This window comes from Lontra canadensis, unplaced genomic scaffold (genome assembly GCF_010015895.1).
Source record: "Lontra canadensis isolate GAN:19392208 unplaced genomic scaffold, GSC_riverotter_1.0 scaffold55, whole genome shotgun sequence".
Taxonomy (NCBI): Eukaryota; Metazoa; Chordata; class Mammalia; order Carnivora; family Mustelidae; genus Lontra; species Lontra canadensis.
In genome coordinates, this window is record NW_022631049.1 from 7,860,619 (window position 1) to 7,878,249 (window position 17,631).

Genomic DNA, 17,631 nt, shown 5'->3' on the forward strand with positions numbered 1-17,631 from the left:
AATAGTTTTTTAGAAAATCTTCCTGATTGATAAAACTAAGTGTTAAAAATGTTACAAAATTAACTAATGAAGACTTAGAACTAAAAAGTTCAAAAATTCTGTGTATTTGTGTTACCATGCCTGAAGAGCTCATGCTCAAGAGAGTTGTTCTTCTCGTCTTTGTACTTTTGCTGTAAAAATTCAATTCTGGAGCACTCACACATACTGAGGCTGTTAGCAAGAACCACAGCTTCTTTTCTGAGAGGCAGCTGTAAAGAAAAAACAAAGTCTGAGTATTTTTTTTTAATTTTATTTTTTATAAACATATATTTTTCCCCCCAGGGGTACAGGTCTATGAATCGCCAGGTTTACACACTTCACAGCACTCACCATAGCACATACCCTCCCCAATGTCCATAACCCCACCCCCCCTCTCCCAACCCCCCTCCCCCCAGCAACCCTCAGTTTGTTTTGTGAGATTAAGAGTCACTTATGGTTTATCTCCCTCCCAATCCCATCTTTCTTCATTTACTCTTCTCCTACACCCTTAACCCCCATGCTGCATCTCCTCTCTCTCATAACAGCGAGATCATATGATAGTTGTCTACCCTATGACCCAGCAATTGCACTGCTGGGTATTTACCCTAAAGATACAAACGTAGTGATCCGAAGGGGCATATGCACCCGAATGTTTATAGCAGCAATGTCTACAATAGCCAAACTATGGAAAGAACCTAGATGTCCATCAACAGACAAATGGATAAAGAAGATGTGGTATATATACACAATGGAATACTATGCAGCCATCAGAAGAAATGAAATCTTGCCATTTGCGACGACGTGGATGGAACTAGAGGGTATCATGCTTAGCGAAATAAGTCAATCGGACAAAGTCTGAGTATTTTTATAAAACTGGCAGTACTTCAGCTTCAATACAGATGGTTTACTGGTAAATGTTTGTGGGTGTGGGCAAAGAAAAGTCAGACTAGATTTGCTGAAAAGTAGACAACCTTCAGGTGCAACTTCGTTGTGTAAGGCCATTTATATATTTTAAATTTACATGGAAACAAGTTTACAAAAAGTGATACAGTATAATATTTATCCCATAAAAGCAACCAGAGTCAAGGCTGACAATACTGTGTAGTGAAGGAGCTGTAGTTTTACACATTTGCAAGGATACTCCATGAGTAATCATGCAAATTCCAAAAAGAAAATCCTGCGTGACATTATATCAGTGAAGTTTCTTATTTAGATATGATATATACATATAGATAGATACATTTAAGATATATAAATAAAGATTTGGTATAATGGTGTTTTTGGTTTAATAATCTACAGTGATTTCCAGATACATCTCATTGTGCTAATGCATTGAAATCTTGGTTTGCTCTGTGACTAGATTTATTTCTTACAGTATTTGATCAGAAATACAGTACTTCAGTAAAATTCATATTACTTCCTGTGAAGGTAGTCCTGAAAATTCAATAAAATCTCTGTTTTTAGTAGTAGAAAACCTAGAGCTAAGAGAGATTATACAGGCTATCCAAGGACAGAAGTAGAAATTAGCAAAGTCATGATTTGAACTCAGGTCTGCTCCTCCTTGTCACTATCTCAGTTTTGACATTATTACTAGTTTAATATTAGTAGCCACTTTATCTAAAAATGTATGTTTTCTATAAATGCTGAATTGCTTATATATTTTTTCTTTTTGAAACCTGTCATCCAAAGATTTTTTTAAATAAATACTAAGATGTGGCTCATGTTACTACAAATTCCATGTTCCAGGAAATAGAATCTTCTCATATTTCCAATGAATATCACTAAATATGCATCAGATACAAGCTATGTGCATGGCATTAGGCAGCTATAGCATGGTCTTGGCCTTCAAATAACAGAGGGAAAGATCATGAAGAGAGCATAGGCAGTAATCTTTCTAACATCAGCTGTAACAACATTTTTCTAGGTATGTCTCCTGAGGCAAGGGAAATAAAAGCAAAAATAAACTGTCAGGACTACAGAACAAAATGTTTCTGCATAGCAAAGGAAAGAATCAGAACAAAAAGCAACCTACTAAATTAGAGAAGATATTTGCAAATGATATCTCCAGTAAAGGGTTAGTATCCAAAATATATAAAGAACTTATAAAACTCAATACCTAAAAAACAAATAACCCAATTAAAAAATGGGCAGAAGACATGAACACACATTTCTCCAGACATACAGATGGCCGAAAAGACATGAAAAGATATTCAACTTGCTGATCAACAGGGAAATGCAAATCAAAACTTCAATGAGAAATGACCTCATGCCTGTCAAAATGGCTAAAATAAAAACACGAGAAACAAGTGTTAGTGAGGATGTGGAGAAACAGGAACTCTTGTGCTCTTTTGATGGAATGCAAACTGGTGCAGCCAATGTGGAAAACAGTATGGAGATTCCTCAGAAAGTTAAACATAGGGGCACCTGCGTGGCTCAGTGGGTTAAGCCTCTGCCTTCGGCTCAGGTCATGATCTCAGGGTCCTGGGATCAAGCCCCGCATGCTGAGCAGAGAGCCTTCTTCCCCTTCTCTCCCTCTGCCTGCCTCTCGCCTACTTGTGATTTCTGTCAGTCAAATAAAGAAATAAAATCTTAAAAAAAAATTAAACATAGAACAAGACTACAATTCAGTAATTACACTACTAAGTATTTTCACACAAAAACCAGAAACACTAAGTCAAAATGAGTCATGCACCCCCATGTTTATTGCAACATTATTTATAATAGTCGAATTGTGAAAGCAGCCTAAGTGTCCCTCGGTAGATGAAGGGATAAAAAAACATGTGGTATATATGCACAATGGAATATTATTCAGCCATAAAAAGGAATGAAATATTGCCATTTACAACAACATGGACGCAGCTAGAGTGTATTATGCTAAGTGAAATAAGGCAGTTAGAGGAAGACAGATACCATATAATTCTACTCGTGTAGAATTTAAGAAACAAAATAAACAAGCAAAGGAAAAAAGAGAGAAACCAGGAAACAGACTTTTAACTATAGAGAACAAACTGATAGTTACCAGAGGGAAGGTAAGTGGAGGGATGGGTGAAATAGGGAATGGGGATTAGGAGTACACTAAATGATTATGGCGAAAAAAATAATTTAAAAAATAGATAGCAACAAAAAAATAGAATCAGAAAATGTAAAAAAAATCTAAAAAAAAAGAAAGAGAGAGAGGGGAAGACGGAAATAATTTTAAATTAAATAATTAAAAATAAAAACCATCACAAGATATGTCAAATAAGATCTACTTTTTTTTTTTCTTTTTTTAGGTGGGAGAGTGGGAGAAAAAGAATCTCAAGCAGGCTCCCCACCCAGCACAGAACCCACTTAACGACTAAGCCACCCAGACACCCCCGATAATCAGAAATTTTAAAGGAAAGTCTTTTTAAGAGAAGAGCACATGATATATAGAAACAGGTATGACTGTTATCTACCCATCTATTCAACTATCCATCATGCAGAATCAGATTTCCACTAAGAATCTCTAAAGAAAGTCCCTCCCCTCAAGGACTTATAGAGAAACACACACACAATTGCATTTCAATATAACAAACATGCTACAATAAAACTTTCAACTGCCACTGACTGCCACTTAACCAGTTTACAAGATTAAGCAGTATTTCCCATCCTTCCTAGAACCCACCGTATGGTGATGGTTCAAGGATAAGAGGGTACTTTAAAAAATACTGATGGACTAGCATAGGGAATTGGTCAATAATATTGTTAATAATGTATGGTGACAGATGGTAACTACACTAGTTGAGGTACACACTGGGAATGTATAGAATTGTTGAGTTACTATATTGTACACCTGAAACTATATAACACTGTATGTCATCTGTATTTCAGTAATAAAAATTTTTTTAAAAAATGGATGTATTTCTATTCCACCCAGTTGTGTTTCATGCTTAGGAAAAGCCAGTTGTGTTCCTAAACTTTTTTTTTAATACCAGTTATATTGGTTATTGAAATTATACACATTAAATAAAACAATGAAATATGAGAAAGAATGAGAGTTGTGTCTATGAAAACTAAGTGGAAAGTTTTGGTAAGACTGCAGAGAGAGTAATCATTAGAAGCTTCTTTTAGAATATATGAAGGTGAGGCAAACACAGAAGTTTGGTGGTGGCTGGGAGGATCATACAAACTAAAACTAGTTTGATTTTTGTACTCAAGTTGCTTTGCAAGAATCTTTAAGTTCATGCTCAACTTTAAAGAAACTGAAACTAGTATGTAATATGGTTGTGGCCTGGTGTAAGAAAGACTCAGGAGTTCCAACCTCATATCAAAGGCTTTGGTCCTACATAAAAAGAAAGAAAAAGACAGGGCGCTTGGGTCGCTCAGTTGGTTAAGCGTCTGTCTTCGGCTCAGATCATGATTTCAGGGTCCTGGAATCGAGCCCTTGCATTGGGCTCCCTGCTCAGTGGAGAGTCTGCTTCTCCCTCTCCCTTCGCCCCTCTCCCCCCATCCCTGGCCGCTTGTGTTCTCTTGCACTTTCTCTCAAATAAATAACACCTTTAAAAAAAAGACAAAAAGGGGTGCCTGGGTGGCTTAGTTATTAAGCATCTGACTTCAACGCAGGTCATGATCCCGGGGTCCTGGGATCCAGCCCTGCATTGGGCTCCCTGCTTGGTGGGAAGCCTGCTTCTCCCTCTCCCACTAACCATGCTGTGTTCTCTCTCTCGCTGTCTCTCTCTGTCAAATAAATAAATAAAATTAAAAAAAAAAAGATAAGTGAAATATAAGTTTATAGGTTTTTTAAATTTTTTTTTTAACTCTACTCCATGCAAGTCTCAAACTCATGACTCTGAGATCAAGAGTCACACGCTTTCCCAACTGAACCAACCAGGCACCCCGTAAGTATATATGTTTTAAGTTTGCTAAAGGGGTGCTTGCTTTGGCAGCATATATATTAAGTTTGCTAGAGAATTCTTTAAGTAAATCATTCGTTTACAGTTCTCCATATTGACTTTTTGATAGACCCGTAAACAGGTAAGAGGGCTCCTACCATTTGAGAACTCAGGAAAGGCTGCACAAAGGTAGAAGTCCTTGAGCTGAGACTTGAAGGGTAAGTTTGCCTCAGGTGAAAAGCAGGAAAGGGCATTTCATCAGAGGGAGGCCATGGCTCTGAGGTGTGTTTAGGAGAATCGTAAGGAAAGCACATTCTTCATCTGGGATATTTGTATATTTGGTAATAGGGAGTTAGGTTGAAGCTAGATTTTGAGGGGCCTTAAATGCCAGGCAGAGGGATTTGGATTTCATTATTATCAGTAATGGGAAGCTACTGAAGAATTTTCATCATGAAACAGTGCAGTGTGAGAGATGAAAATAACTTTTTAGGAAAAATTAATTTGTACTGTTAAAGGTAGATGGAATAGAGAGGAAGACCAAGGGCAGGACTGCCTACCAGGAAACTACTAGCAAACAGTAGAGGGATTTTTTTTTTTTTTTTTTTAAGTAGGCTCCACACCCTGCATGGAGTCCAATGCAGGGATTGAACTCAAGACCCTGAGATCAAGACTTGAGCTGGAATCAAGAACTGAACATTTAACCGACTGAGCCACCCACGCACCTCTGGAAGAAATGTTCGAAGTGGTGGCAGGCAATGGGAATGGGGAGGGAAAGGAAGAATGCAAGTGATGCCATAAAGGAAGAATCACTACAAATTGTGAATGATTAGATATATGGATAATGGAGGAGGGAGTGGTCAGATATGATTTCAAGGCTTTGAACCTGGTCCAGTCAGTGAAAAGAATGACAGCATTATTAGTAGAAAATGACAAGACGGGAGAGTTGCTTATGGACAAAAGATTAAAGGCTGGTTTTAGGTAGAATAGGAGATAAGGCAGAGTAACCAGGTAGGAACGGCAGCTGTCAGTGCCAGAGCAGAGATCAGGAGGCTGAGGATGTACGTTCTGGAGAAAGCAAAGATGGACTAAATGCCACTTCTATGGCTATTGACCAAGTCCTTGGGTATCAAAGAGAATATCTTATTTTCCCCTGCCCTCCAGCCCTCTGCCAACTTAAATCAAATTCGTCTTCTAAACTGCTTATGCAGCTCATGTTTTTAGTTTTTAGTCTTATTCCATGTTTGTTTTTTTTTTAAGATTTTATTTATTTATTTGAGAGAGAGACAGTGAGAGAAAGCATGAGCAAGGAGAAGGTCAGAGAGAGAAGCAGACTCCCCGTGGAGCTGGGAGCCCGATGCGGGACTCGATCCCGGGACTCCAGGATCATGACCTGAGCCAAAGGCAGTCGTCCAACCAACTGAGCCACCCAGGCGTCCCTTATTCCATGTTTTAAATGATGCAGCAAATACTCATCTTTACTCCTTGCATGCTCATCATAGCATAAAAATCTAGTTTATCAGATCGATGTGCTACACGGTGATTTTTCTAGCCAATTATGTTCCCCCATTTCTAAGATTTTAACAATGAGAGTAATTGATAGTGTGCAGAGAAAAAAAGGGTAGATTAGTGAACCTTAATCTTGTGGTATTCTCATGTTCAGAGGGAAGAGGAAGCATAAAAAGGAAACAAAGCAGGATAATCAGAAGAATAGGATAACAATAGTGTAATATCGTGGATGCCAAACGAATTCCAAAAAGGAAAGAGCAGTCCATAGCATCAGATGTTTCAGATAATAATGGTAAATTTTACATAAAAACTTTCCATGTGCCAGGAATTGGTCCAAGAACTTTTTGGGTAATTTTTAGGGGTAAAGTTTCATAATACATTTCATTTAATCTAATATATCTGAAATATTATCATTTTAAAATGTAATCAATAGAAGATGTTATAGTCTTTTCTCTATACTAGGTCTTTCAAAACTATTTGTTTTAAACTTCTAGAGCATCTCAAGAAAACACACAAACGTTAGCCCTGTCTTTCTGCCACCCTTTGTGCCCATGATAGCTCATAGTTCTCTGGACTCGCCCTGAGCACCCTCCGCCTTAAAATCCTCTATTCCTCACCTCCTCCTCACTTCTCTTCTAGAAAGCATAGTGAGGGCACTCTCACCACACCACCCTGCTGAAGCCACCATCACCTCTAGCTTGAGCTACTGCCCCTGTCATCTGCTCCGGCTCCCTCCAGTCCCTTCTCCACTGAGTGGCTGTGATGCTTTTTTGGTGATTTTTTTTTATTGTGGTAAAAAATACATAAAGTAAAACTACCACTTAGATAATTTTTAAGTGTACAACTCATTGGCATTAAGTACATTCATAATGTTGTGCAACCATCACCATTATTCATTTCCAGAAATTTTCATCATCCCAAATAAAAGGTCTGTGCTCATTAAACGATAACTCCCTATCCCTCCGTCCTCCCCACCCCCTGGTAACCTCTATTCTACTTTCTGTCTTTACCAATTTGCCTATTCTAAGTAGCTCATGTAAGTGGAATTATACAATATTTTTTCATTTGTGTTGGCTGTTTTTTTTATTAAAGATTTTATTTATTTATTCATGAGAGACAGAGAGGCAAAGGGAAAAACAGGCTTCCCGCTGAGCAGGGAGCCTGACACGGGACTCCATGCCAGGACCCTGGGATCATGACCGAAGGCAGACACTTAACCATATGAGCCACCCCGGTGCCCATGTGTTTGGCTTCTTTCACTTATCATAATTCTTTCAAAGTTTAACCACATTATAGCATGTGTCAGATTTTAATTCCTTTTTATGGCTGACTAATACTCTACTGTATGGATAAAGCACATTTTGTTTATCCATTCATCTGCTGATGGGCCTTTGGGTTGTTTTACTTTTTGGCTATTGTGAATAATGATATGAACACAGATGTACAAGTATCCAAGACTTCTTTAATGCATATTTCCCTGAATCCTACCAACAACTCTGTGGACTAGATACTAATATCACCTTCATTCAGATAGGAAGAAAGAGACAGAGCTATGTGAAGGCACATGGCTGGTGAGCAGGAAAGCCAGGATTTAAATGCAGCAACATTATCATTTCATGTGTGCCATGATGTGAAAAGGATTAGGAGGTACTGCTCTATACCTGCGTGTTACAGCCGCCTTATCAAAAGGGTGGAAGAATAAGGAGGGATGGTTGGATATTTTAGAGCTCAGTGTGACCAGGGGCAAGGTGGGGACAATGAAGTATAGAATAAAGAGGTCTGGCAGTAAAAGAGAAACAGAAAAACAGGATGATAGCTAGAAAGCCCAGCAGTGTCGAGTGAATGGATTTCTTTTTTCAAGGTGGGAAGCGTTTTCAGGATGAACATTAGAGAGTTTAAAACAGATTAGAGAAGTAGATTTCAAGATCACAACACAAAATAGGATACCTAGAAAGAAAAAGTCAGGCAGATAAAGTAACTGACAGACTTACTCTGGTATAATACAAAGAAGGAAGATGCTATACTTTCCAGTACCAAGCTGTGAAACAGCAGTTCATTTTAAATATGGATAAAAAGATTAAGAATTGAACCCTTCCTAACCAATGGCAGAGCTTTATTCATTAGGAAGAAAGCATTATTCTGAATAACATCTTATGCTACCTTGCTTGTCTCACTGTCTTTGAATCCTCTTTCAAGAATTTGGAGCAGATGCTTTTTCTTCACTGTAACTTCAGGATCAAAAACGTAAAAAAGACATTCCAGCATCTTTCGATAGTTCCTTAAGAACAGTTGAGACAAAAAAAAAAAAAAAGTTTGAGAATTGATTTTTAAAAAGCTTAGTTATAGATAAGACAACCGTATATCCTGCCCAGGATATTTCTCATTTACAATGAATGTTCCACCAGCATTACTAAGCCTCCAATCCCCCTCAATCTCAAAAAGAGCCCCAGTGTGGGTAAAGTCATTCTAGTCAAAATGCATGAACAGGCAATATTTACTAATGAGGTGTATTTTTAATAGTGTTAACTTTTAAAACAGAAAGACTCTTGTACAAAATAAAATCACACTTCTATAAAAATGTTCCTTATGGAGTTTAACTTCTTACTCTGAATCATGCATATCTTCATTGTCAAAAAACTTTTGGAATTTTTCTTCAAATTTTAGTCTCAGAATACGGTTGTTGACTTTGATGACACGTTTTACTTTCACTCCTGTAATACCATATGTTCTGAAGTCCCATGTACAAAAACGTGAGAGAATTAATTCATAGCAAGAGTTAAACCTATATGGGAAGACAGAATATATACAAAGAACAGATTGTCCTAAAAATGTTGAAGAACACAAAGTTACATATAAAAGCTATAGTCCATATTTTATGTTTTTTGCTAAAGATACATTGGCATATCACACTTATTGATCAATAAGAGAGGCTAAACTTTGAAACATAAAAGTAAGAGTTTTATTAATTATTATATATGTGTTCTGACTAAAAGATACTTTGGTTGAGTAATCCTCCATTATGCCTCTGCGCCCCACTTTCAGCAAGTCTGTTTGGCCCTACGTCTAATATACATCCTGAATATAACCCTATGTCATCACCACTGTTATTACCCTAGTCCAAATCACCATCATCTCTCACTTGGACTACTGCAAATAACTTCATAACCAGGGATATAGAGGTGAAAGAGGCAAGGTCCCTGCTCGCAGTGAACCTATATTGTAAGAACTTGGCTAAAAAACAAACAAGACATAAATAAAATCATTTATAGATTGTTAAAGGCTTAGAAGAAAGAGAAGTGGAATGTAAGGATTGGAGTGGGGGCTACTTAAAACTGATCTTAGGTAAGATCTTTCAGAGAAGATATTTGACTAAGAAATGAAGAAGGAAGGGCCAGCTATGTGAAGATCTCAAGAAAATGTATTTGGAAGTGCTCATATGCTCTTTACTGCCCTTACTGGGCCATGCCCTGTCTTAAAGTAGCACAGAATTTGGCTTAATTAAGATGATATTTTAAAATGTATCAATTTGAAAAGGAAGTTAAGTGATTTTATATGGGATATACTTGCCTATAAGGAGATGCCTGGTCCTTACCGGCATATCAACCAAAGCGTGAGCATGGTGTGGGTTAGGATCACAGAAGTGAGCTTCCTGGTGGTGGTCTCTCCCTGAGACAAACTTATTTAGAGTGTTTGCCTTTCTCACTGGCAAAGACTAAACCAGGGTAGTTGGGCACTGCCCAGTTACTCTTCCCTTAGAACTGAAAAGTGAGCTGCCCAAACCAAACCATTCCCACAGGAGCTCCCAGCCCATAGGGAGCCAGCCAAAGATGTAAGTAGTGTTGCAACTCCTATAATTAGTTCAGAGGTCTGGCTAAATAGCTACATCATCACGAGGAGTGGGAAACCTATAGTCGCATGTATAGAAGGATCACTTCTGGGCCTAATGAGTCCAGGTCACCCCTACAGTATATGTCCCGAAACCACAGAAGCTCTCATTACTCCTTGTACCCTATTTATTGTTATTATTATTGTTGTTGCACTTTGAAAGAAACAAGTGCTGTAGGCATTTTATTGAGATAAAATTTTTGTTATATAGTAATAAAAGGGTAATCAAGAATAGATGTAAGTGGGGCACCTGGATGGCTCAGTCAGTTGGGCATCTGACTCTGGTTTCAGCTCAGGTAGTGGTCTTGGAATCATGGGATTGAGCCCTGCCTCTGGCTCTGTGCTCAGTGGGGCGAGTCTGCTTGAAGATTCTCTCCCTCTACCCCTCCCCCCACTCATGTGTGAGATTCTCTCTCTCTCCCTCTCAAATAAATAAATCTTTTTTTTTCTTTTTTTTAAATTTATTTTCAGCATAACAGTATTCATTGTTTTTGTACCACACCCAGTGCTCCATGCAATCTGTGCCCTCTCTAATACCCACCACCTGGTTCCCCCAACCTTTCACCCCCCAACCTCTTCAAACCCTTCAGATTGTTTTTCAGAGTCCATAGTTTCTCATTGTAATAAATCTTTTTTTAGTCTTTTTTTTTTTAAGATTTTATTTATTTATTTGACAGACAGATCACAAGTAGGTAGAGTGGCAGGCAGAGAAAAGGAAGCAGGCTCTCCATGGAGCAAAGAGCCCAATGTGGGGCTCCATCCCAGGACCCTGGGATCATGACCTGAGCCAAAGGCAGAGGCCCTAACCCACTGAGCCACTCAGGTGCCCCTAGTCTTTTTTTTTTTTTTTAAGAATAGATATAAGTGATAAATGGACAATACCTAACTTCTAGTTTGGTTCCCAGGAATGCAAGAACCAGGAATGGCACAGGAAACTCCACAAAGTGTGGTCCTCTCTTAGAACTTTCCTCTCCTAGAAATTCAGTAGTGGGGCCCTTCCTTGCATGGAATTCCTAGAGCCCTGGAGACTGGGGACCCCAGTGCTAAGAGAACATGGTCTCTGTGCTACCTGGGGTCAGAGCAGTAAAACAGTGCATTCCATCGCCTGGCCACGCTGGGAATGAAAAGACATCATTCACAGAGTGCTGGAATACTGCTGGAGGAGGGAGAACCAGACCTATGCTGACAGAGAAGTACTGTGACTTCCACTATTACTATTACCAGGTCCTCACTGAGGATGATACTTCTCACAGCATTGCTAGTAACATGTCATTACTGGCTTGAGATACATGCATTGTAGTCTGAATCTGAAATAATGACTATAGAAATTTGTAGTATCTAAATCTGTTCTACCTCTCCAAAAAGTCCCATAGATCTAAGGGCAAAATTCAAACTACCAGCTCGGATGTTATTTCCTCTGCCTGGGAAGTCCTTCCCCTAATACTCTGTATAGTCAACTTCTATCTGTCCTACAAAATTCAGATCAAAGCGTCTCCCTACCAAGCATCCCCACTTCTAGAAAACTTTCTCTACATCCCCATTCTGGTTTGAATGCCATTCTTCTCCATATTGACAATTATCCCACAACCGAATATGGTTTCATTACCATCATCTCCTACACCAGAATGCAGCCTGATGAGAGCAGGACCCATGCCTTTTACCCCCAGCACCTAGAATAGAACCTGGCCCATAGTAGAAACTCAGTGGATGGATCCTGAGCAAGAGAATGGAAAAGAAAAGATTCAAAGATGAACATAAATGCAGTCTCTCTCTTCATTGAGTTTATAAACAAAGGGAGCATAAAAGTGATGGGACACGTACAGGCAAAATTAGAGTAGAAGATGGGAGAGAGAACAACTCAGTGCTATGAAGATTCAAAAAGAATAATAATGACTAATCTGATAAAAATGACAAAAATATCCCTCACAAAAGATGGCTCTTGATGTTGGCCTTGAAGATAAAGTAAGTTTTGACAGTGATAGAGCATGTGGGCAAGGATGGACACTCTGGCAAAGGCAGTGGAATAGAAGAAACCACTTATTTGGTGGCATACCAGGTATGCGCCATGAGCAGTGAGGCACACATGGTTTGGCTGGCTCTGAAGGGGTTTGAAAAGGAGTTAGGCTAGTCCAGAGACCATACAGTGAAGGCTGCTGAATATTGGGGTGAAGGGTTTGAATATAATTTGGAAGGTAACAAGTTGCTATAAAAGGCTTTTGTTTTGTTTTAAACAATGCTGTGTAGGAAATGCCAGCAGGGACCACATAGGATATCCTTTAGTTAGCTTTACTGATTGATTAGCAAATACCAAGTGCCTAATGCATGCAGATCTAAGAGGAAGGTTCTGAGCCCTGTGTGCAGGTGATTAGGGCCACTATGGAGAGGAGAGATGAATGCAAGAGATACCATAGAGGGACTTGGCCTGACTGGAGGTGGAGACTGAGGGAGAGAAAGCAGTCAAGAATGACTTCAGTGTTGATTGCGTCTGCATGACTGGTAGGATGATAGTGCCACAAACACGAATGGAGGAGTCAGGAGAAAGGGTGGTTTGTAGGTAGAAAACAAAAACATAAAGATTAAGAACTAAGAATTTTCACACTATTTTGTCTAATCCTAGCAGTAATCTTTTGTGGTAGATTTTCATTTTTTTCATTTTTAGAGATGAGGTTCAAATGGGTTAAATGACTGTTTCAAGATTATGTACATAGAGTGTAACCTAGGTTTTCTGACTCTAACCTTACTATGTATTTTATTACTTCACAGATGAGTTCTCTTTTGAATGTGTTGAGTTTGCCTTACCAGTTGGACATCCAGATAGCATCTACAGGACTAGAGTAAAGAAGAAAGACTGTTAACTGTAAGTAGTTTGTAAAAGTTCAGGAATACAAGAGACTAGCAAGAGAATATAAAAAGGAAATAGAAAATGTCTAAGTACAAAAACCAAGAGAGGTGAGGGTTGCCTGGTTGGCTCAGTCGGTTAAGCATCTGCCTTCAACTCAGGTCGTGATCTCAGGGTCCTGGGATGGAGCCTCACGTGGGGAGCCTGCTTCTCCCCCCGTTCCCTCCACCTCCCACTCCACTTGTGTTTTCTCTCAAATAATTAAATAAAATCTTAAAAAGAAACAAAACAAAGCAAAACAAGAGAGGTAAAGTTACAGAAGGAATGGTTAGCAGCATCAAGTATGGTAGAGGCTAGGAGAATGAGGGCCCACCATTTCACTGGGTACTGTCACTCATTCAGTGGTACTGAAATGTGTGAGCATCCCCAGTGATGATATACATCATTGACTGAGATTGATTTACACTGAGAGATGCCTACAATCATTCAATAATATCCAAATGACACACTCATTTAGCAAACGTAGAATGCGTGTTTTTTAAATGGCTGTAGCTCAGTAAGACCTATTAAAATGTACCTCAAAATTCTAAATACTGTCAACTTATTTGCGGACTTATACCAATATCTTATCTGTATAAAACAAAAAGTTGAGTGGGGGGAGGAGTAAAGGGTGATGGGTATTGAGGAGGGCACATGTTGTGATGAGCACTGGGTGTTATACTTAACTAAAGAATCACTGAACACTACTTCAAAAACTAATTATGTACTATACAGTGGCTAACTGAACATAAAAAAAAAAGTTTATGCTGCTGTAACTCCCTGAAAGAGTAAAGGAAGCACAGACTCTTTAAATATAACAGTAGATTACTGAAAGTCATTATACACACAAAAGTGAAACTGTTAAGTGAGTATCTATGAAGTGATTCAGAAATATCAAATAGTAGTTATTATTGAGTTATGAATCCAGCCAGCCCTATGCTAGTTGTTATGACTTACAAGGTACATGAAACATTTTATCAGTCCCCAAGGAACTTATAGTTACTTATATATTATTTTGTGATGCTTTGAACTTATTTTTTTAAATTGTAAATGCTCTGAGATCTATAACCAGGTTCAAAGCTTCTCAAGCACAAGGACAGTGTCTTTTATGCCTTGGAGTGAGTCCTGACTTGACCAATGTTGTCTGCTGTCAGTGGCTAACTCAACTGGTAATACACAGGTAGATAATAAGAATCTATAATGATAATGCTACAGTGGCAAAAATCTACTCAACAAGGAAGTCTCTATAAAACAAGGTCTTCTCTGAACTGAAAAATATAGTCCTTTTATTTCATAAAATAAATGAAGTGAAGAAATAGCAAATGATACATAATTAGAAATCTGCAATGCTCTTTTCCTAAAGAAATAAACAAAGACTATTTTGACATAAAATCTTTGTATTTGGGTTCTAGCTCTACTCTAGTACTTTTTATTTAAATCCTAAATCACTGACTTTAAAAGTATTAATAAAAGAGAAGCCAGTGCTTAAATAAAATAACCAGACATGTAGCACATTGAGCAATTTAAAGCACATTAGTAGTTATTTCCTTTTTTTTTTTTTTTTAATAATCTCTACGCCTAGTGTGGGGCTTGAACTCAGGACCCCTAGATCAAGAGTCACATGCTCTTCCAGCAGAGCCAGCCAGGCACGCCAGTACTTAATTCTTAACATCCATTAAAAAATCACAGCTAAGGTGGCCAAGCTTGTGGTACACTAAAAGTAAAAAACAATCTTTCAAATTCTGCCAATATATATTTGATTTTCTTCTTAAAGTGGGTCAAGGTTATTCTTATTTAAACCAAGTAAACAATTGCTAATGAACATCTAAATCCATCAAAGCTGGGGTGCCTGGGTGGCTTAGTTGGTTAAGCATCTGACTTGGGCTCAGGTCATGATCTTGGGGTCCTGTGATCAAGCCCTGCATGGGCTCCTCACTCAGCCTGCTTCTCTCTCTCCCTCTCCTTTTGCCCCTCCCTCTCCCTTCCCCCTGCTCATGCTCTCTCTCTCATATAAATAAATAAATAAATAAATAAATAAATAATTTAAAAAAAAATCCATCAAATCTTATATACCATCAGGGTGACAAAGTTACCTAAATGGCTTTTTATTTTAAAGATTTATTTATTTGACAGAGAGAGAGAGATCACAAGTAAGCAGAGAGGCAGGCAGAGAAAGCGGGGTGGGAGGGCGTCGGGGAGTGGGGAAGTAGGCTCCCTGCAGAGCAGCGAGCCCGATGTAGGGCTCTCGATCCCAGGACCCTGGGATTATGACCTGAGCCAAGGGCAGAGGCTTTAACCCACTGAGCCTCCCAGGCACCCCAAGTGTATGCCTTATTTTAATTCACAAAGTCCATGTGCACCCTGACTCTAGCTTGCTCTAGACAACTGGTTTGATTGTGACTATGGACCTGCAGGAAATTTGCTAGGGAGGCTCCTCCAGTGTTTGCAACCTGCTGTGGCCAATCTTGCTTCTGCACTCCTTCTCTATTCTAGCTTCTCATACAGTATTCAGAATCCAGGCTTGTATCTATTCCAGAAATGAACAGTGTAAACATATGTAAAATTAATACTTGGCCATAAACTTTTAAAAATTGTATTCTGGCAACAGAAAATGTATTGATGGCAAAATAGGTAATGGCCAATTTCCAGCGGATGAATATTCTATATGATAAGTTTTTTTGAAAATTGCATATCTTGAGATTTTATAAGTTGGTATTTTGGTTGATGATCTATCTTAAGCACCAAAAATTATTTTTAAAGCTGTAACTAAATTTCAGATAGATTTACCAGTCATCAGATCGAGTGCCTTCTTCAAAGTGGATATTTCCCACAGTTTCCAACTCAATTAACAAAAATGGGATCAATAATCCATGACTTTTCTTCTTTTGCTTTACTTCAACACAATAAATTGCTTCAATTCTATTTAAGAAAAAAAAAAAAAAACCAACAAAGCTATTAGAAACACTTAAAAATCACAATAAAATTAAAATAGATTTTTTTTAATAGCTGATGTGAAAATATAGGCTTCTGTCAATGGATAAATAAAGCCTGATGTTAACAGTTAAACCAAGGAAAGGATATTCTATTTCTGACAATTAAAATCACTTCAAATTATGTTAACTTCAGAATATGTGGAGGTTAGAAGGCTGTCCTGGCTCCACCACTTATGGCTCTCAGATCTTTTTTAGCTGTAGTTTCTTAGTAAAATGGCAATATTAATAGTACCACACCTGCAAAAGCTTTTTTGAGGATTATATGCAAAATTCTTGTAAAGCTCTTAGCAAAGAATTTGGCACAAAGTAAGAACCCAATAAATGTTAGTTATTATTATTAGTAGTAGTATTTACAGGGCAAACCTACTTAACCATTTAGTGCCCTAGTAAATAAAAAATTTACAGTACTTACTATGTCTTCCTGTTTTATATTTCTAGTTGATATGCAACCAGAGTTTGTTTCTACATGATTCCGGACAACGGTGTATATGCTTTGCTCAGTCAGATCTATGTGGTGAGTTTTCTGCATCAGTAGCAGCTCTGTTTTTAGTTTGCAAACACCATAGCAGTGATGTGACAGGAAGCCAGTTGGGGGAAGTTCGCTATGCCTAAGTAAGTATTGCCTCTGGAAAAACAACATGTGTCAGCTTTGAACCAATGATGTCTAGCTCTACTGGGAACTGGACTGGAAACACATTCCATGTTTTCCTTCATAATATAATTCTTTCCACTCATGAAGAAAGGAACTGAGCTCAACTGATAGCCTAGAACATTCTATTCTCTCATTTTCAAATTTGAACAACTAGATAATTCATAAAACATACTCATCTAATTTTTTGTTCCAGAATGTTACCCTTTCATTCAAGGCATTTAGTTTGGTCAGTATCTTCTGTTGAAGATTTGGTTCTTCTGTGACAGTTTCACAGTTCTTTGATTTTTCAAGTTCAGTTACTTTATTGTTATTGGATCTATCATTGTGCCCTTTGCCAGATCCCTTGAGTTCAGCAAGTTCCCGTTCCAGCTGTTGAAATCAGTGTGCCAGAGAGCAAAACTTTTTAGTGGAATTATTAAATATATAGTTAGTTTAAATTAATAAAATAAAAATCTAGATAATAAATGGGCTAAAGTTCATAAAAACATGCTAAATGGGTGATTACAACCTGGGTACAAGTTTAGTTAGCCAACTTATCTTGACCAAGGGACAGTCTTAAATACTTCAAATGTGGCAGTTTTTTAAATTGACAATGAGAAAAGCAAAGAAATGGATTTTAAAATATTAAGTGACGGGTTTATTTCTATTATAAAGCCAAAGTAAAATTATAACAAATACTGGTTTTGGTATAAATAAAATACCTAAATTTCAAATTAATGACTTCTATTCAATTTTTCAATATTTTTTTAAGTACTTTGATATTCTAGGAAAAAAATCAACCATAGCATATGTACAAAACGTATATAGGGATGCTTTTTTTTTTTTTTTTTTTTTTTTTTTTTTTTT

The 17,631-nt window shown here is 37.9% G+C and overlaps 1 protein-coding gene across 2 annotated transcripts in view; it reads right to left on the bottom strand.

Moving 5' to 3' along the window:
- Nucleotides 1-17,631, bottom strand: part of LRRC9 (leucine rich repeat containing 9) — a 103,913-nt gene that overhangs the window by 69,047 nt on the left and 17,235 nt on the right. For both annotated transcript variants that reach the window (XM_032875268.1, XM_032875269.1), the window contains exons 8-12: nt 16,958-17,154; nt 15,928-16,059; nt 8,983-9,159; nt 8,538-8,655; nt 116-248 (exon numbers count right to left, since the gene is read on the bottom strand). In XM_032875268.1, the coding sequence (XP_032731159.1) occupies nt 116-248; nt 8,538-8,655; nt 8,983-9,159; nt 15,928-16,059; nt 16,958-17,154 (757 nt within the window). The remainder of the gene's footprint in view (nt 1-115; nt 249-8,537; nt 8,656-8,982; nt 9,160-15,927; nt 16,060-16,957; nt 17,155-17,631) is intronic.